Source organism: Notechis scutatus, chromosome 6 (genome assembly GCF_049901735.1).
Source record: "Notechis scutatus isolate UNSWTSFEM ecotype Mainland chromosome 6, rNotScu1.2, whole genome shotgun sequence".
NCBI classification, from domain to species: Eukaryota; Metazoa; Chordata; class Lepidosauria; order Squamata; family Elapidae; genus Notechis; species Notechis scutatus.
In genome coordinates this window covers 53,997,113-54,018,376 of record NC_142014.1, presented here as the reverse complement: position 1 = coordinate 54,018,376, position 21,264 = coordinate 53,997,113, and the positions used below count along the sequence as shown (strand labels likewise).

At 40.0% G+C, this 21,264-nt stretch overlaps 1 protein-coding gene across 1 annotated transcript; it reads left to right on the top strand.

Annotated features, from left to right (window-relative positions):
* The first annotated feature begins 438 nt into the window (after nt 1-438).
* Nucleotides 439-21,191, top strand: GGA1 (golgi associated, gamma adaptin ear containing, ARF binding protein 1). The gene is made up of 17 exons (XM_087968340.1): nt 439-943; nt 2,331-2,415; nt 4,846-4,921; nt 6,637-6,735; nt 7,174-7,297; nt 10,703-10,803; nt 11,580-11,660; nt 12,061-12,198; nt 13,619-13,700; nt 14,158-14,265; nt 14,607-14,753; nt 15,950-16,014; nt 17,072-17,244; nt 17,364-17,644; nt 18,278-18,447; nt 19,246-19,356; nt 19,527-21,191. The coding sequence occupies exons 1-17, from the start codon at nt 901-903 to the stop codon at nt 19,635-19,637; spliced, it is 1,995 nt and encodes a 664-aa protein (XP_087824466.1). The 5' UTR covers nt 439-900; the 3' UTR covers nt 19,638-21,191.
* The last annotated feature ends 73 nt before the right edge of the window (nt 21,192-21,264 follow it).

Genomic DNA, 21,264 nt, shown 5'->3' with positions numbered 1-21,264 from the left:
AAGACCCTTGCACTAGCACGTTTTGACATCTAGCGCTCTCCGTCTCGTTAACGGACAAGGCACCCAAGCCCAGCTGCAAGGGCGGAGAAACCGTGCCAATCTCGGAACACATTAACGAAATGTTTCGCTAGGAATTGTGGGTTTGGTAGTCCAATCCATATCAAAAATACTGAGTCGGAAAAAATGGAGCGCGCCTCTACTGACCGCTCCCACCCCACAAGTCGGCTTTGACCAATGACACCACAGTTCCCAGAATGCACCACTAAGGGCTTGTTTTCATGAAGCATGACTATAGCAACAGGGCGCCTTTTCAACAAGGGACGGCGGTTATAGCGCTTTCCGGTCTAGTCGTCAGAGAAGTCTGACGCAGGCAATCCGAAAATAGAGTGAGACGTTCTAGCGTACTCAAACGTCGTTTTCTATGATGTTCTGTCAAAAGCTTCCGTTCTATTTATTCAGTGTAATAGCATAGAGATAGAAAGAGGACAATGAACCAGGACGAGTTTACTCTTTTTATTTTATTTTAAGCTTCTCTCTCCCCGTTTCTTTCTTTTGCCCCGAAGTTGTGAAGTGTCTCTCTTCCTTCCTGCCACAGACAGAAAATCCGCTGTCCTGCCGCAGCCCGGCACCTCAGTAGAATTTCCCTTTGGCCCTATCATCACTAGTCTAGGCAAAGCCTGTCTATCTCGGTGATACGGAGGAGGAAGTTGGGAGCAAGTTTTGCCCCGCTCCCAGAGGGCGTTCCGGCTATAACTTCCGAAGCTCTATTGTTTCCAGAACGGCCCTCTCGACGGTTTTCTTCTCTATGGCTCTGGGCCGCCGGAGCCGGAGGGAGCCAGCAATACTGAGCCTTTGAACTGGAGCGGCCGTGGAGGGGGCGGGGCAACCGAGCGGGAACCGATGGAGCCCGAGATGGAGGCAGAGACGTTGGAGTCCAGGATCAGTAAGTTGGGGAAGACCGCCCGGGTTTATCCCTAGCGGTAGCAGGTGCTTCGGGCCTCCTTGGAAGAGGGCTCTTCTTCGCGTGACCCGCTCGCCATCACATGCTCTGCGGTTCCCCTTTTTCATCGCGGGGGTCACCGCCTGTTAGGAAGACGTTGCCACGTTTTGCCTCGTTGCTGGGCCATCCGAGGGAGGAAGAGACTGGCCCTCCGTCCCCTCCTTTAGTCCTGGAGAGCTTTTTTTCCCCCTCCCCTGTCTGGCCCAACTAAAGTTTCCCACTCACCGACTGCCAAAGGTTAGGGATCTGTCACTGTGGCCAGGAATGAAGCTTGCAGCCGGCCGTAGTGCAATCGGACTTTGAAATCCCCAGAAAGTGTTGCTGGATTAACAACATACTCAGTTATGGACAGTAAATACGTTGCTGGTACCAAATAACATTGGTTTAAAAAAAAAGAATTCCGAATTAGGTTTAGTTACGAATATAACTAACTCTTCAAAATCCAGGGCATGTTTCAAGGAGATAACTTTGTAATCTTTAGTTGCAATGAGCTACCCTAAAATGAGATAGTTTGTAATTTGCAAAATGATTTTTTAAAAATACCTTTATATCTGATGAAAGGAACTTTGGCCCACAAAGATTTTTGTGAAGCGGTTTAACTTTTAAGGTATAGCAGGTTCTGTATGCTGTTTTTGTAGACCGTCTTGCTGTTTTGTGGTGTGGTATTGTTCCCCTCTTTTTTGACCTGACAGAATTTTTTTAAAAAATTAAGTTTGCTGTGTGCAGACGGGATGACTTATATATTCCTCTGCTTTGTAGGAATAGAAGCTGTACTAAGTTTCATTTGGCTGTAGTGCAGATGACAGCAATATTCATTTCAGGTTACATTGTAATGGTGGATTGTGTTGAGAGAACTTTGATTTGCATTTTTAAAAATGAACACTTGCTACTCAGTAGCATGGACAATTAAGACTTGAGTTTGGTATCTTAGGGAATAATGTGCGCAATTTGATTCCCCCCCCCCCACCCCATAATGTCATGTTCCAATTTTCATTCATAGAGCTACCTTAGGTTGAGCCAGAAGTTTGGTTCAATTTGTTGAGGACTGTCCACTCATTTAGTAATACTTGCACATGCTAAGTAGATAACTTATTGTGGCCAAAAAAAGATATTGAAGATTAAACCTGTGACCTTTGTTGGGAAAGCACATGGTTTACCTCTAACAATGGCGTCTCCCTGTTGTGTCATTCCTGTGGTGTCTGATGGCAGCATTGCAATAAAATTTTGATAACTTCCTCTTTGTTGTAATATGATTGGTAAATGGTCTCTGACATTTATTCTGATTGCAAGTAAAAAAAAATCGAAAAAACTTTATTTTCTTTCAATTCAGACAGAGCTACAAATCCTTTAAATAAGGATGTGGAATGGGACAATATCAATGCTTTTTGTGACCAGCTGAACAAAGAATTAGAGGGGTTAGTATACCTGATATACCTATATTTGACTATCTGGGGTTTATGTATGCTGCAAACATAATGAAATAAAGTATTCCAAAGAAGCATTCTGAATAAACTTATGGCTACATCTGAATCACTTTGTGTTTTTCTAATGTTCAAAGCTTCTCTTTACTTAGCTGTAGTTACTAAATTAATCCACTATTCTGGGTTTGCATAATCCATTTTGCCACGCAGTCCTGATCATATGAGGGTAAACCCACCAGCAGTGGGTTTGTGAGGTTGGGATGTTGTCCAGCAAAGCAGATAGCCTATTTTGCATTTTACAACAGTTCATTTAGTGATCGTTCAAAGTTAGAACAACACTGAAAAAAGTGATTTATGACCATTTTCCACACTTACAACCACTGCAGCATCCCCAAGGTCACATGATCAAAATTCAGATGCTTGACAACTGACTCATATTTATGTCGGTTGCAGTGCCCAGGATCACGTGATCACCTTTTGCAACCTTCTGATAAGTGAAGTCAGTGGGAAGTCAGGTTCATTTAACAGCGATGTTATTAACTTAACATCTGCAATGATTCACTTAATAACTGTAGCAAGCAAGGTTGTAAAATGGGGCAAAACTCAATAAATTTTGGGCTCAATTGTGGTCATAAGGACTACCTGTATTGAACACACTTCTACCATTCTGTAGATCTGAAGCAAATATTGACAGTGGATAGCATCTGCCTCTAAGGCAGAATAGCTCTTCCCATTTACTGGGCAACTCACAAATCCTGCCAGTGAACTATCTAGCAAGCTTATTTAGTGCTCATTTAGAATTGCAGGATTTTTATTTTTTTATTTGATTTGATTTCAGTGCCACATGATTCCAAATTGACTGTGTAGCTTTTTTGAAAGAGCCAGTTTACTGTCTTATGGTACATGCTGATAAGCCATATAACAGGCTACAGCACGGGTGTCAAACTCGATTGTGTCACGTGACATATTGCGACATTTTCTTTGCCTTTGTGGAGTCGGAGTGTGGGTGGCCTGCACATGATGCATCTGGCCCACTGGCCACCAGTTTGACATCCCTGAGCTACAGGAAGTTACCCTGGGTTTTGATAGGTGTGACCTCCTCACCTGGAAGGGGAAAAAAAAGAAGAATAGCAGAGGAGAATTCCTTAGATTCCAAGAAAGTGGCAGGCCTCCAGAATCCTGAAGTAGCAAATAGATGCCAAGCTCTCTCTAACTCCTGCATATCATCTAACCAAATAATAAATCACAATGGATTTTACTCACTTGGACACCGCTGTGGATTGCTGATGGCTTAGAAGGGGAAACATGACTTTAAAGATTAAATGCAGTTAAATGCAACTTAAGCCTGTCTTACTCATGAGCTAAGGACAATTTGAAAATAGTGCCATAGGAACATAGAAGAACAAGAAGTTACTAGAGCAGGGCTGTCAAATTCGCGGCGTCATGTTGCCATCACGTGACATATTGTGACTTTTCCCCCTTCACTAAAACGGAGGTGGGCGTGGCCAGTGCTTGACTCATCTGGCCCCTGGCCCACGAGTTTGACACCACTGTACTAAAGCATATTTGTAACATAGTTAAAAGCCAATAGGGAAATATCCTATGTATGAAATATGGGAGTTCTGGAAAGATAAAAAAAATAGTAAAAGCAATTAGTTAAGACTTTCGGTATATATAAATCAGACACCTAAAACACTACAATTAATAGATTGATTTAAATTTGCATAAAGGATAGTAGGTTTTAATTGATGGTTTTTGAAGAGGATCATCATTTAACAGAGGATGTTAAAAGAAATTTCAAAATGGTGCTTATGTACCCTCTTTATTGGTAGTAGGGCTCTCCAGCATAAATTTTCTGGATTACTTGGAGATTTCACTAAGATATTAAAAACTAGGATATATCTTTAGGGAATGGGCCAGAGTCATAATCAAATTTTGACTACAAAAGTGATTATTTCCTAGAAGTCAACTTCAATCAGTCTCTTAGTATCAGTTAGCAAGTTACTAAATTGCCTTATTCATAATATTTGTTGCAAAGGAAGTATAATACCTTAAAAAGGAGGTACAAAGTATTTACACAGTTTAAGAACCAGTGAGATTTTCTTGAAGCCAGCTAATAGAAAGTAAAAAATTTGAAGACTACATCAGGGAAAAGAGAGATTTCATATTCATATAGCAATAGGCAGCATCTCACCAACACATCTGCTCCATTTCACAAAATGTATCAGCCTCAAGGCAGTCTGAGGGTGACTTGAAAAGAATAAATAGCCTCTGGATTGAGAGCTCTTCTTCCAGTGAATGGTGGTTTGTCTGTTGTTATGAATGTATAAAGATTAAAATAAAATGGGGAATGGAGAGATCCAGATTGCTACTTCATTAACTGTTTCTGTGATGCCACTCACTGTTTCTATGTTTCACTCATAGCCCACCCCTAGCAACCCGGCTCCTAGCCCACAAGATCCAGTCTCCACAAGAATGGGAAGCCATTCAGGCTCTCACGGTAAGGTGCCATGAACTATATCCTGCTTGATTTACTACAAGTTGAAAGGAAACAAAGCTTGATAACCACCTGAATGAGAGCTGGTACAACTTAAGCCATCTTGGGTTATATTAGAATATGTTGGAAGAAGAGTAGTGATATAATCAGGACTAAATGTGAAACATCAGGATAATTATCTCTCCCATCCCTCTGCACTCTGATTTCAAGTGCCACACCTTTGACAGATATAGACATTCTTCTTTTCATGGGATGCCAAGTATTTCAAAGAGACACCATAGCCTCACTGTTTTCTGATTTCAAGAAAACTGCAGTTCTGTTTGGTTATTCATTTGGAACCACAATTTGGCTTGACTAACTGTATTTTTATTATTATGGCTTAATTGAAAGGATCTTTTCAGCATTGGTGTGTCATCTGAGACATTGCCCTTTCTAGAAAAGACCATCTGACACACTTTTATGGTCTCTTCCATTTCCAGTGAAAATTGCATTTCCTATGCTTTTCAAATTTTCAGCTTTAAAATATTTCTCCTTGGATTCTTGCACTGGTTCTATTTTATTTTGGTTTTATTCTCGTGCTGTCTTAGGTTACTTTAGATTGTTATAAAATTTGTGTGTATTGGTTTTCAACTTTTAAAGTATGCATATTTTGCCCATGGCAATATAGTAAATTAATAAATATATTCCCCATTCATGTGAAACAGTTGGTCTACATAGAGAGCAATAATCACAGCATTGGTATTAATACATAAACTCTAAAAACTAATTCTAACTGATGCTTAATGAATGAATTGTAAGGTAATAGAAAAAGTCCTGCTACAATCTGCTATTCCCATCCTCACAAATTGTGACAATAACCCCTCTTGATGATTTTACATGCAGTCTATTTCTAGCAAGAGTAAATACTATCTGTATCTAATCACTTGGGAAGGAGGAAATTCTCATCTGACTACAAGTCTATTGACACTTGAGATTTTGGATCAGGTGTCTAATAAGGGCACTCCTGCTTAGCTCTCAGCTCAGTGTTTCCAATGATTCCTTATCATCTATGCCTGCCACAAAATGAGAAATGAGAGATTCTCTGAGTTCCTGGGAGCAACTGACACTTTTTCCTGGCCTATATCATATTTAACTTATATTTTATAGAATGAATTATTGTAGGTTCATATTAATGTATATGCATGTGTTATTTGAATAAGGCATTCTTGGGCTCAATACTGGAAGCCATCATATAGGTTGTTTATTTTTGCCTTAACATATTGTTATTACAAGACAATGCTCTCTCAATAGCCCAAGGTGGCTAATTCTATACTGAGCCATGGTGGGATTGCTTTTAATTATTTCCATACATAAGACCCAAGGAAGGTAATGTGCACAAAATAAGTCACTCTAAGTGCAACTAGTCTTTTCAAATCTGAGGTCATAATTTGTGAATTTTGGAAAAGGGAGCAAACTTTTTTATTACCTCTTCCCAAAATGGAGTTTTTCTGATGTAGGAAAACTTCTAGAAATTATACTCCAATATCTAGGAGGCACTATTGAGGCAGACTGATTTATCAGTAGAGAGAGAAAAAGTATGAAAGCTTCAGAAGGCATATTTTTTAAAAATAACATTCTTCTCAGTCCTCATCCCCATCCCCCCATTTCATTGCATTATGAAGAAAATGGGGAATCCTGGCATGTGGACTTTCAGGATCACTTCCTGCTCTATTTTACAGGTGCTAGAGGCCTGTATGAAGAACTGTGGCAAGCGCTTTCATGATGAAGTTGGCAAATTTAGGTTCCTTAACGAGCTCATCAAGGTTGTGTCACCAAAGGTGAGTGCTCATTACCATATGGCCCAAGAGTTAATCAATAAACTAAGTTAAACTAAACTAACATTACTAGTGGGTCAGGTTCGAAGTGTAACATGTAAAAGTGACAAGCACAGAGCATTTTCATATTTCAACATGTTGAATAAAAGGTAATATTATTGGCTTCATTAAGAAAACCTTGTATTTTGAGTCATTTTTTTTTTTTGAGTCCTGTGCTAGTACACTGTAAAAGAAAAGTGAAGAATTGCTGATGGTAGTTTATTTCATTAATGTCTGATATTATCACGATTGCAACAGTTGGATTTGTCTTCATCTTCAGTGTAGAATCAAACACACGACACTTCATCTCATGCTTGGTATAGAACACCCTGGAAGCAAATTCTTGTGTTTTTCTTTAACCCTTTCATGTTAAATATGAGGTGTGATTTGTTTCTTCCTCAGTACCTAGGAAACAGAACTTCAGAAAAAGTGAAATCAAAAATCTTAGAATTGATGTATAGCTGGACATTGGGTCTGCCTGAGGAAGTGAAAATTACAGAAGCATATCAGATGTTAAAAAAGCAAGGTAGGATATACTTTTCTATGCTCAGAGGTTTTCATCTAATTGTATAAGAACGCGGACATTCCTTCCGAACTTGGATTTAATACCTTGGGGTTTATATTCTGGGTTACAGAAATACTGAAGGGGTAAGATAAAGAACTGGGCATTTTTTCAGCTCTAACTCATCTGTTTGCAAACTCATACATACAAATTAATAAATGATACAGAGGATGGTTCAAAATGGTTAAAGCAGGTTAACTTTTGCTTCATATCTTGTTTACAATGTTAGGGAGAAGTAATAATGGAGATGTGCATCCCTCTTTCTGCCAATAATAATAATCAAAGCAGCTATTTGATTCATAAAGATGAAATTAATTAGCATAGTTTGATTAATTTTTTATTACTGATGTTGTGTCTGTATATTCTTAACTTTTAAAACGTGTATATAATTTCACAGCAAGTATTGAAATGAAAATATAAATATACTAATTCAATACGTGTGCTTTGCTATGAAACTATGTGGTTGGGCTTAGTTTTGGGGGAGGAAAATAGGGGGGGGTCATAAAATGGTCATCAGTCACTTTTTTCAGTGCCATTCAGGGGTGGGATGCTTCAGGTTCTGCTCGGTTTTAAAGAACTGGTAGCTCTGAAGAGCAGCAGACACCAAATTGGTTCTATGTTTGCTGCTGTTTGGCCACCCGCCCGCCTGGGCTCTTACCTGACCTTTATTTTCTGCTTTTTCAACCTCAGCTGCTTTGCACGGCATAGCTGAGGTTGAAAAAGCAGGAAAAAAAGTGCCTTTTCAAATGCTGCGTACGCGCTTTTCAGCTGTCTGGGTGGCATAGCTGGTGATTTTTTTACACGTGTGCGAAGTGCGTGTCTGCGTGCAAAACATCACCAAAACGGTAGTAACACCGGTTGAATCCCACCCCTGCTGCCATTGTAACTTTGAACAGTCATTACATGAACTGTAAGCTGAGGACTACCCATAGTTCCTTCGTTTATTTTAACTGAGAAGTTGTCCACTTCACTGCAACATTCGTTCACATGGAAAAAGGGGTCAAATTGGGGAGACTTATTAAATTGGCCTGATAGGGAAATGGATCATTTGCCTACTTACCGTATATACTTGAGTATAAGCTGAGTTTTTCAGCACATTTTTGTGCTGAAAAAAACCTCGGCTTATACTCGAGTGAGATTCCCTCTGAAAAAAAAATGGTGTGGAGCTCCAGAGCTGGGCAGCCGCTTCCCTTCCGTGTTTCCTTTGCAACTTTTAAGCATGGGGGTAATCGGAAGCAGAAAAGTTCTTGCATGAGGATATGTTTTTTTCTTTTTTTAACTGTTTTTTTTGGGGGGGAGACCCACCGCCATGTACACAAAATCTATCCGCCCGAAAATAAGTGTGTGTGGGGGGGGATTTTTAACAGAGGGAAGATGTAGGGAGAAGGCAAAAGTGACGGAAGATCCTTCAGGGGAAACTGAGGGGGAGACTCACCCTTGGTCCAGATGAGCCCCCTTCCCCGCCCCTAAGGAAGCAGAGGCAGCCAGCAAGGGCAGGCAAGCCCCACTTCACGGACTCTGTCCGTCCTCGCTCCCACCCACCCACCCACCCACCCAAAGCCACAAGTCACCCAATCGCGCAGCCCAGAATCGCCCTCCCCTCAGGGGGCAGCAAGGACGCCTGGTGTTTCCCGAGACAAGAAGCTCCGCCGTGCAATGAAAGCTCCCTGGCTCTAGGCTCGTGGGCTCAGAAAACAACGCGAGCCGAGGTCTGCCGGCTCCGCTCAGCTTCATTTCCTCCTCCTCCTCCCGAGCGGACTGAAAGCAGCTGGGGCTGAGGAAACGCTGAGCGGAGCCGCACTGCTGCGTTGTTTTCTGAGCCCGCGAGCCAGAGCTCAGAAAACCGCGAGCTGCCACCACCTCCTCCCCTCCTCCCGAGCGGACTGAAAGCAGCTGGGGCTGAGGAAACGAGTTGAGTGGAGCGACGACTCGGCTCACGTTGTTTTCTGAGCCCCAGAGCCTAGAGCTCAGAAAACAATGCGAGCCGCCACCACCTCCTCCCCCTCCTCCCGAGCAGACTGAAAGCAGCTGGGGCTGAGGAAACGAAGCTGAGCGGAGCCGAAGCGACCTCAGCTCGCGTTGTTTTCTGAGCCCGTGAGCCTAGAGCCAGGGCGCTTTCATTGCATGGCGGAGCTTCTTGTCTCGGGAAACACCGGGCGTCGTTGCTGCCCCCTGAGGGGAGGGCGATTCTGGGCTGCGCAATTGGGGGACTTCGTGGCTTTGGGTGGGTGGGTGGGTGGGTGGGAGCCAGGATGTTGACTTTAAGCGCTGCCGACCAAGTGTTTCACAAATACCAGTGGGACCTCCGTCCACCACCACCCCTCCCTCTTTTGCCTCCTTCCTTCTGATCAATCAGGTTTTCCCAGTATTTGCTCACAGCTGCGTTTTCTCTTCTGTGCTAGGCGTTGAACCCGGGGATTTCTGATTCCCCTTACACACGCGTGGATATGCCGTGGGGCATTTTCTTCCAAACGCCCACGGGCAGAGAACACTGACTTTCATGATAGTGAGATCATTTCCCAAATTAATTGATTCACTAACCCAAAATAAGAAGATGTTGATGACAGTGGGAGGCAGGAGTCACTCTCTCCCTTGCAAGAAAAAGCAAGAGCCGTTCTTATGATCTCTCTCTCTCCCGTAATATAGTCAAGCCCTTTCCAGCATGCGCGATCCGCCCCGCCATTTTGCACCTTGCAAATGCAAAAACCCTGGGATTTTGCATTTGCAAAGTACAAAGCTGTGGCGGCAGATCGCGCATGCTGGAAAGGGCTTGACTGTATTACGTGGAGAGAGAGAGAGAGAGAGAAGAGAGAGAGAGAGAGAGATCATAAGAACGGCTCTTGTTTTTTCTTGCAAGGGAGAAGTGACTCCTGCCTCCCACTGTCATCAACATCTTCTTTTGGGTTAGTGAATCAATTAAACCTTTCATGATAGTGAGATCGTTTCCCAAATTTCCCTTAAATCAGGGAAGAAATCACAAAAAACCCTTTGGACTGAGAATAAGCCTGTTCCTACGATGCCATTTTTGTTCACTGCAGTGTGAAAAGTGTGAAAAAACACTTCTTTTTCTTCATCTTCTTGTTCCCTATTTACTGGTCTCTTTCAAAGAGGAAATTGTGAACATCAAACTTATTCTCAATTGTCCTAGTGAAAGTTTTTATTGGTATCTATTTTTATTTTTGAAATTTACCAGTAGCTGCTGCATTTCCCACCCTAGGCTTATACTCGAGTCAATAAGTTTTCCCAGTTTTTTGTAGTAAAATTAGGTGCCTCGGCTTATATTCGGGTCGACTTATACTCGAGTATATACGGTACTTGCTTTTGACCACTTGGGAACTCTTAGTAGGAGCTTTCCTTTTTTCCCCCCAGGGATTGTAAAATGTGACCCCAAGTTGCCAGATGATGCACCTTTCCCTCTACCTCCTCCCAGACCAAAGAATGCAATTTTTGATGATGAAGAGAAATCCAAGGTAAAAAATAATTCATTGACTAGATACTTTACAGTAATTGTTTTGCTTTATCTAAGGTTTGAAACTCTTAGCTTTTCATGGTACTGCATCATCTGAAAAGGTTTTGTGTGGAAAATGAAAATGTGAGCTATTTAGAGGTTGCAGTGAACAGCCCCTAAATAACAAGTTTTAATAAGCTTGGATAGGACTAGGATTGGGTGAGGCAACCTGTAAACCTCTATTTTTTGCTCCTCAGTTCTCATCGTCCTTGACTATTATTTGGGGCTTTTTTTTAATGGACTGATAGATATGTAATTAGACAATTTCTAGAGTGCCCAGATTGCCCTGGGCTAAAAGATGAAATTGTCTGTAGGCATGGTTATAATAATGGGCCGTAGAGTTTAATATAATATTGTTAAAAACAAATTGGCAACACATGAGTGGTTCACTAAACCTCCTGCTTTTCTTTCCTTAAAGAAGTTTAGAAACAGCCCATGAAATCTATCTGTTTATCTTAGTACATCACGGATTATGCTAGCCTACTCTATAGAGAAAGCAGAAAATATAAAATTTATCCTTACTCTGTTGTTGATTATTATAATACTTTATGGGGTGTTTTAGGTTCTATCAAAGTATAGAAAGCTGAAATGTCTAAAGGTCTGATGGATGTAAAAGGATAACATTATGTGGAAAGTATTGCTCTTATATTATCCTGCTCTATAACTCATATCTATTTTTTCAGATACTCTTCTATTGTAAGCTTTCCACAGATGCCTATTTTTCCTGTGTCTTTGCAGATGCTGGCCCGCCTGCTTAAAAGTTCCCATCCCGAAGATCTCCGAGCTGCCAATAAACTCATCAAAGAGATGGTTCAAGAGGCAAGCTTTACTTCCACCTCCATATATTTATCAATTGGCATTGTTTGATAATCTTGTCTTTAAAGTTTTCATGCTAGGGTTTTTCCTCACAATAACTTATTTCACAGCGATTTTTCCCTGTAGAAGGAAGAGGTTTCCAAGACTCAAAAATAAATGATGGTCTTGAAATACATGTCCAGTGAGCTATAAGAGCTTTCTGTGGCATGTTTTAATGGCTGTAGTTGCTTAGGATACTTAGTTAGCTGCAGTATCTTTGCATTCAGTGACCCCGATAGAATAATACTGGGATACATCAGCTGAGGCTCTCTTTAAAGTCACTGAAGATAATAGGATTGCCATGTTTTACATTTTCTAGTCTTCTAAAAAGTTGGAAGAGATTGTCACCCTTCTCTTCTTCCAGGACCAAAAACGAATGGAGAAGATTTCCAAGCGAGTGCATGCCATTGAAGAAGTAAATAACAATGTGAAACTGCTGACTGACATGGTGACTAACTATACCAATGGAGAGATGACAGAGAGCAGCGAGGATCTCATGAAAGTGAGGAGATAATCCCCATTTGCATTTTGTTTTGCAACAAGTCCTAATGGAGGATTTGAAATTCTCAACGATGAATACATGTGCGTTCTTACATCATAAGCAGGAAATGTCCCATTTATGTTTGCATGAAGAAACTAAAATTGTTAGTCCAATAGGCCCTTACAAGGCATCATTGAAAATCCTTGGTTACATAGTTTAACATAACAAAGATGCGCACAAAGATTGATCTTCTAAGTATCTCCCCAGTTACCCTTGAGGCTCAGCTGCCTGATTATTTTTTCATTCAGCCACTGCCTGCTTTACATTTCTGTGTCTGTCGCTTAAGCTGCATTGTAAATGAGTAAATCAGTCACCTGAATACAATTAAGACTTGCAAACATTGCTGTGTGACTGTGCTAATAATTGTATATATTCAGCAAATATACACATTCAGCAAATTTACTATTATTTTTTAATACTATTATCTAAATTGTTTCTAATACTTCCACTTCATTTACTGTTCAGTTGAACAGGTTCCATATCATAGGTTCCAAATCACATTACACCATATTACATTTTGGCATAATGTTTTGTACACTACAGCCTACTTCATCAGAAATTTCCATACATCAGCTGACATGGACTTCAGTCTACAGAAAATGTATATGATGATACTTGTTAATCTTTAAGCTGCCTTAAAACTGCTTATCTTGGCATCAAATACATGCTAATCTTTATTAGCATTTTTTTTTGCCTGTCACGTATAGTACTTCCTAACACACTTTGCTAGAGTTTTCAGACTGGTCAGGATGTTGGGAATTCTGATAGTCTAATTCTCCAGAGTTGGATGGGAAAGACTGACAGAATCAGAAACCAATTAGAAGATTAATCTGACAATCCTCCAGAAGGGGGCAGAACATCCTTTTTGCTCTTTCTACAATTAGCCACAATAAAAAAAAGCAGTATCTGGATTCACATGTGGGATGACTAAGCCATTGTGATAATTGGCTTGATTTGGCTTCATGCACTGACTGAATCCCTGAATTCCTGCCTTATTTCAAAAAGCAGACTTAAACAAACTATAATTCAATGGTATACACCCAATTATTGCATTTAAACTTTAAACTTTAAACCGGAAATTCAGTAAGTGGTGTCAATTAATGATTGAAAAGGTGTTAATGTTTCAGAAATAGCTCAGTAAAAGAAATTGCAACTTTTTCTCTTATTGAAACAATCACCTACACAGCAAACACTGGCTGCTCCTTTCAGAAGTTGTGAACCCTAACCCTTTTGCTTCTTTTCAAATGAATCAATTTTATAATTTCATATGGGTTCACACAGATATAATCAATAAAATAAAACCACCCCACTTACTTGACAATGTATTTTTAAGCCTAAAAGTACACTTAATTATGTTGAATTTTAATATTCCTCATTATAGGAGCTGTATCAGCGCTGTGAACGCATGAGGCCCATGCTTTTCAGGCTTGCTAGTGACACAGAGGACAATGATGAAGCACTGGGTAAGTTATCTTTAAGCAAGCATCTAGTTATATATTAGAATAATTTCAAGTAAACCCTATGATATCAATAGACTTCTTCACATTCCATTATAAGTTACTCTAATTATGAGTTTCTGGATTAAAGTGCACTCGAACTTACCTTGTGCATAGATGTTGTGATCTTTCACTTCTGACATCTGTGTTAGCAAGCATCTTTGGGTCTGTTCTAATCAGGTTAGCTAATTGAGTGGAAGCATAATTGCTCATCAATGTATAGACTTCTTGCATTACGTTGATATATTATGAGTAATAACTAAATGTCAATGTAATTTTCAGTTAAAGGTTTTAAACCTAACAATGTAGGCTTAAAACATTTGTATTTTTTATTGTAGAAAAGTTAATGCTAGGGTTTATCTCTATTGTGGAACATTTGATTACCCTCTGAACCTTCATTTGTATCATCTTGATCTTGTTGCAGCTGAAATTTTGCAAGCTAATGACAACTTAACACAAGTGATCAATTTGTACAAGCAGATTGTGAAAGGAGAGGAGATCAATGGTGAAACAATGGCAGGTTCTCTCCGAGGTAAGGAGGCTGGATAATAGCTGCTGATGTAAGAGGAGAGGGCTCAGAGCCTTGGCTAAAGTAGGAATCTAAATAAAAGATGATTATAGAAGAGATAAACAGATTAAAAAAATCCAACTTTAGGATTTAGAGAGTGATCTTATTTGACTAACTCACTCTCATTTAGTCCAGCAACAGGGCTGAAAAAATAAAGCAGTAATCAGGGATTACTGAAGACTGAAGGGAGTTGAGGTAGAGTAAGGATTTTTGCAGGGCAACCTCTGACTGACATAAGGGAGTGATTGCTAAGAGCTGTGTTGCTATTCTGTTCTTCTAGATATAGACTTTGTTTCTTTGTTTAGGCAGCACTTCTGCACTTCTGGATCTGTCAGGATTGGACATGCCACCTGCCTACCCAGCCGTACCAACTTTCTCAGGCAGTAGCTCAGCAACTGTGCCAGAGCAAAGCAGCTCAGTCTCTCTATTGGATGATGAGCTCATGTCACTAGGTAAATCCATGATTCTACAGGAGAGAAGGGGACTGTTCTAAATGAATGAATACCGGTTGTTTGCTCTTGGGTGTAGCTTGTCTTCTATAACAAGGATGTTCTAAACAGATAAGAATAAGGTTTAGTAATATGGCAATCCTGCAAGGTTACAGCCATCAAGCAAAACTTTAAGTAATTTTTGGTATGTTGTAAGTCCAGATATTATTGTACAAATGTGCTTAAATTGTTCCCAAATTGATTTAGACAAATTCATAATTAACTCTTCTTGCAAATGCAGAATCTATTCACAAATTACATGTAGATCTTGTTAGTGAAGTTCTAAAGCTGTTTAGGTTTTTCTGATTTGACTTAAGTGTACATGTTTATTTTATTATGTAGTTATTACATTTATATGCCACACATCTTGCTATCTAAATTTGCGTTACTAAATCATATAATCAGTTTCCTATAGACTGTGAGAAAAATCTTGACTGTCATAAAAAGTAATATTTGAATAGGCCATCAATATAAAGAGATAATAACATATTTTATTGCAGTCATTAACCAGCACAAATATAAAAAGAAAAAAAACCAATCTGTTTATGGCATAGTAGCATTTCAGAAGATCCCTGGGAAGGTTGTAAAATGACAGTCCCAAGGACACTACAACCCTTGAAAATACATAATGATCATGATCATATGTCTGTGCAATGGTCGTAAGTGTGAGAACTAGTCATAAGTTAGTTTTTCAACACCGTCATAACTTTGAATGGTTGCTAAACGAATGGTTCTAAGTCGAGGACTACCTGTGTACGGTATATACATAGACATCAGAATTGTGATTTTCCATTTATTCTTATTAAAGCTTTGGAAGAGCATCCTGATGGAGATAGCCACTCCTTATTGATTTTCAGGAAATGTTAACATGGAACTATTTCAGAAAGCATTCTCCCTAAGTTTATGCAATGCAACATGAATTCTTGCCTTTTTATTCCTTTTTATTTTTCTTTTATCGTTCTATTATAATTGATTTTGTTGTGCATTGGGGACATTTTATGACTATTAGTTAATGTACTGTTTTAATCATTGTTGGAATATTTTAATTTGTTTTCCATATTATACTGAGTTACTAGAATACTTACTGTAGTTTGGGCTCCTCACTTTTAAATTAATTGGATCTCCTTTCTCATATCTGTTCTTTCTGATCCTCTGCCTAGGGCTTACTGATCAAGCAACTTCTTCAGTCCAAGGTGGAGACAACAGTGGGTGGAACAGTTTCCAGGTAAGCATCAGAAAGCTGAAAGGACATCACTGGTTGATAAATCCTACAACTTTGGAACTAGAAGTCAATGGATAATGAATAATAAAGCTGTGAGTGCAGATTCTTCAAGCTAATCTACCATATTTATACTAAGTGTAGATTAAAGATGCTTCAGTCAAAATGTATACAGCTTATCCAGTGGAAATATAAATGAAGTTTATTTTAGTTGACTAGGTCTATAAAGATGCCTTTGCCTGTTGAAATGTTTCTGTAGCATAGCTATGTGAGCAAGGTTGTGTGCAGAAGTAACTTTTATGAAGGAAGTCCTCTAATATGAGTTGCTTGGTTTTCTGGATCTGCTTTAATTTCAGATTGTTAGATCTTGATTTGAGAAGAAGAAAATCAGAGTTTTATTTCAGAAAAATAGATGCAACCAAAGTGAATCAAGCTCCTGTTCTCGTTTTCCCCCCAGCTATCTTTTTGTAAAACAAATAAGGGAGGCCTTACTTTCTTGAAAGGGATATAAAAAGACCAGCACACTTCAGCCTCCCCTTTTTCAGGCAAAGGTTATGTTAGAAAGCTTAATGAAACAGCACACGGAATAGAGATGACCACAAATAAATAATTGAATCCATGTCATTCCTTGAATTTATTTTATTTTTATTTTTTGTTTATTTTTATTTGCCAATTGCTTACAAGATAATAGGTATAAGTAAAAACATAGTTATGAATACATGGATACATATAAGAAAAATAAAAAAAATATAAAAGAAAGAATAGGACAGGGACGGTAGGCACTTTGGTGTACTTAGGCATGCCCCTCTTGTGCAGACCTTGTAGATTCTGTGCAAATCTCATCTGCTGTGCAGAAAATTGTAGAGTTTTCTAATCCTATCTGGAGGACTGCAGTTATTTGAAATTGCTGTCAACGTGTGTGCAAGAAACCCAAGGGCTTTTCTGCGCTTTGTACTGCATGTGAATATACTGTTCTTTATCTAATGGTTATACTTAAGCTATTCAGTTTGGCTGTGCTTTTGTGGGGAGCTGTATCAAAACGTCTTCCTTTTTCTTTTTTCAGTCTTCTGAAAGCCCAGAAGTTGGTGTCCCTTCAGGACTACCAGCTCCAATAGGGAAAGCTGAAGCTGGACAGCCTGCATCTCCTGCTGCCACTAGTGGTATGGATGACCTGGATCTGCTAGGCAAGACTCTGTTACAGCAGTCTCTTCCCCCAGAATCTCTTCAAGTCAGATGGTAGGAAGCAAGGAGGGGAAGGACAGAGAGCGTGTCTGAAAAGGGAGTAGCTTTTGCTGAGGGGGAAGCCAGTTCTTGGCCCTTCTCTTGAAAATCTCACTCTCTCTCAAACTTTGCAGGGAGAAGCAGCCACCTCCTCGGTTAACCCTGCGTGATCTCCAGAACAAAAGCACTTCCAGTCCATCTCTGAGCACCAATAGCACTTCGTCTGTCTTCCCAAATCTCTCTTCAAACCCTGCGGTCACCCTGCCCTCGGAAAAAACAGCCCCTGTATTGGCCCCTCAAGGGTCACCGACTCTTTCTGGAAGCGCAAGCCTTCCAGCAGGTCTCCCAGCTTCCACACACCCCTTGGAATTCTCACTGATGAATGTCTCCGTGCCTTTGGAATCCATCAAGCCAAGTGAGTTTGAGCAAAGTTTTGGAGAATGGTCTCCAAATAATAATAAGCATCTGGCTTAGCTCATTTATTGTGGCGGAATCTCTAGCTTGGGGGGGGAGGGAGGGGGAGGGGAGAAGTGGAAAAACTGGGGAGCTTGGAGTCGTCCTTGCAGGGAGGGAAGCGATGGAGGCCAGGAAACCTCCCCCCACCTTAGAATTCTTGACAGCCTTTAGCTTTCTGTTCCCAAAATAATGTAGTCAGTCTGATGAGATTCTTATAAATAGACAGACAACAATAACGACGCAACTCTGATCAGCTTAGAATGTCACTCTGGTTCCTTGTGTCTGACATTAGTGCAAGTTAGAAAACTTGAGGGAAAGATTGTGGTTTGTCTTCTCATTTTACATTTGCAGCATACCTCCATTGCCTCAATCTGGAAAGTTAAAATGTGGGGTTCCTACCACTTGAAATGTAAAGGACAACCAAGCTAAGAGAGGTAGAATTTCGGGGGGGTGGGGGTGAGGTAGTTGGGGGTTGGTCATTCTAGTGCTTCCTCCTGACTATAATAACGTTTAGTCAATGACTGACTGCTTCTTTAGAGTGGACCAGTCAATATTCTCTCATATTTTATGCCTCTCCTGCTACTTATTCTAGGCAACATCCTCCCAGTGACTGTGTATGACCAGCATGGTTTCCGTGTCCTCTTCCACTTTGCAAAGGACTCTCTGCCTGACCGACCTGATGTGCTAGTGGTGGTCATTTCTATGCTAAGCACAGCCCCTCTGCCCATTCGGAACATCATCTTTCAGTCTGCTGTCCCCAAGGTAATATTTTTATGCAACTGAAAATTTCCTGGACAGTATTTTAATTGTTTGAGAACACTAGGAAGTCACCACCCAGCCTCTACTTACCTAGTGTAAGTGCCTAAGTAAGTGCTTATCTATCTAGTACTTACTTTGCCTACAACTTCTGCTGATTTTTTTCCAATTGAGTTGAGGAGAAATATAACTTACTAGTGAAAGGCGTGACTTGGTTTCATTCCTTATTTTCTCTGACCCAAAAGGCTATTGCTGATTAATAGTTTAAAATGTAACATTTGTTAAAAATCTGAGGCTTTGGAGAACCACTACCAGTTACATTCAAATAATTCTGCTTTTTTGTTTGGGGTTAAGGTTTCACTTCCATACATGCAGGTTGATCTGAAAGGAGCAAGTCCCATGGCTGATCAATGTGTTGATATACTTCCATGCTGCCCTTGGTACAGTGATTGCAATGGCCTGTTCCTTGAAATAATTTTGTTTAGCTAGTTAAAGATTTTTAAACAACGATTGCTTTAGTATTTCCCATTGTCATTGAAAGAAAAGAAATGTAATATTCGTAAAGGCTGTAAAACAAGCCTTGAATTAGAATTATTAACTAAAAGATCCGGAGAGTCATATTATTATATTAATTAAACTTCTAATGGATGTGGTTTAATTTATCAGTCCAATTCTTCCAGAGGGGAGATACAAAGCCTACAATCTTTCTAATTAAGTAATGCCATTATTTGGCTGTATGGAGGCAACTCTTGTTCTTTAATGGTTAAATCATAGAGTTGTATTTATGTGCTTTTATTTGTACAGGTAATGAAAGTGAAATTGCAGCCACCTTCAGGGACAGAGCTCCCACCATTCAACCCAATAGTGCCCCCTACAGCAATCACCCAGGTCCTCCTGCTTGCAAATCCACAAAAGGTAACCTTACCCCCTTAAGGAAAATAAGTGGGGCTATGTTCTTGATCTAGAGTTGTCTTCCTCAGAAGTCTTAGTTCCTCTCTACTCCACTCCTTACCCCACATTTGCAAATCTCAGCCATTATCCCCGAGTCCTTCTCTTAATTGCTATATATCTTTTTCTCTGTCTAGGAGAAAGTAAGACTACGATACAAGTTGACCTTCACCATGGCAGATCAGACTTACAATGAAATGGGAGATGTGGACCAGTTCCCCGCTCCAGAATCATGGGGAAATCTCTAGTGCCACAGCCCGTGTGCTGGGTCATGTTTCTAAAGATTCTGCCTCGCTTAGGACCAGAGCCTTCCCAGGATTGGCTGCTGTTTGGACTCTGCTTTCAGACTGCAAAGGCAGGCGCAGGAGGATGAGAGGCAGAGAAGAACAAGAGGGGGTGTCTGTCTTGGGGTCAGAGGGACAAGAAAGATTGAGTTGCTCTCTGTTCTTTGATTTCGGTTTTTATTTGATTTGTCCTTTACCCTCATCTTGTTGTCTCACTTTTTGCTTTTCCTTCAGTGGAATGATATCAGCACAGATGAGCTTTGAAGAGACACTTTAGATCTTCTTCTGTACAGCTTTCCCAAATCAGCTGAAATAGTATTGGATCTTACACTTTCCCATTAATGCCACTTCTGCACAAGCAACCCTGACATGTTCAGGTTAATAGATCAGTTCTGGGTTTTTGTTTTTGTTTTTTTGTTTTGCTGCAACACAAAAGCTGCAAGACAAAAGATGGGGCAAGATAAGTACCCAGTACTTTGTCACAGGAGAATTAGCTGTCCCATTTAAAGCTTCGTGAATTAAACATCTTTAGGACTACAGGGTAGCTGTTTCTGTTTTGCTCACAAGGCCTTCATTCTCCCAAAGGCTAGACAAGGGGAGGAGTGTTGGCCTAATTCTCAATGTATTGATTAACACTCCAGGAGTCTGAACTAGACTGAGTTAACAGGATGGGGAACCAAGTTTTATAAGGGAAGTCTGAAAACTGTTTTGCTCCATGATTTGTTTTTCTGGGAAAGGAAGCAGGCTATACCAATATACTGTGTGCAGGAAGTTGCAGGATCCATCTTCAGATCCACATTGTTGTATGCAAAGCTCCTAGCTCCATCTTACATAATCCAGTCTTTGACATCCACCAGAATATAACAGAAAATTGTTGAGAGAGAAAGATATTCCCCTAAATATGCTTCCCTTCAAACCATTAGCAACTATAGCTCCCTTCTTCATTTAGACTTGGAAACATGCAGTCTATAGGACTGTTAGATTTATTTTCATGAGCAAAATGTCCATGGAAGAGTTCTCAACTGGTTTTATAATAAATTGCACTAAGACGGATGAAATTAAGCATTGCAAAAACTAAATGCAAAAACTAAATGGGATTGAGACAGTGAATGACATTTTTACCCAACAGAGTTGCATACTTTCTTCAGTCAAATTGACAGGTTTTGATGAGAAATATTTCTGGTTAGATTCTGCTATGACTTTTAATTTCTAGTCTCTCTTTTCAGGTTTTATCTTTGCCCCTTGCTTATTTTAGAGTTGGTTTCATTTAAGTTTTGAAGTCTCTGTTTTTGTGTGCATGTATCTACACACACACACACACAAATTCTGCACATAGAAAGGAGGCCCAAAATATACGGTGTGAAGTCTGGTGTATTAATGAGAAATATTTTTCCCTAAAGTGCATTCTAAGATCTGGGACCTCCTGAAATAGCATGAGGATCCTGTATAGAATTGTAATCTTACAAATCTCTTGTTTTTCTCCTGTTGGTAATTTATAAACTTCATTTTGAACTTGAATAGTTTGCAGTCACTCTGTTTTTGGTGGAAAAGAGTAGTGGCTCTTCATATCATGACTTACATAGAACTCTGC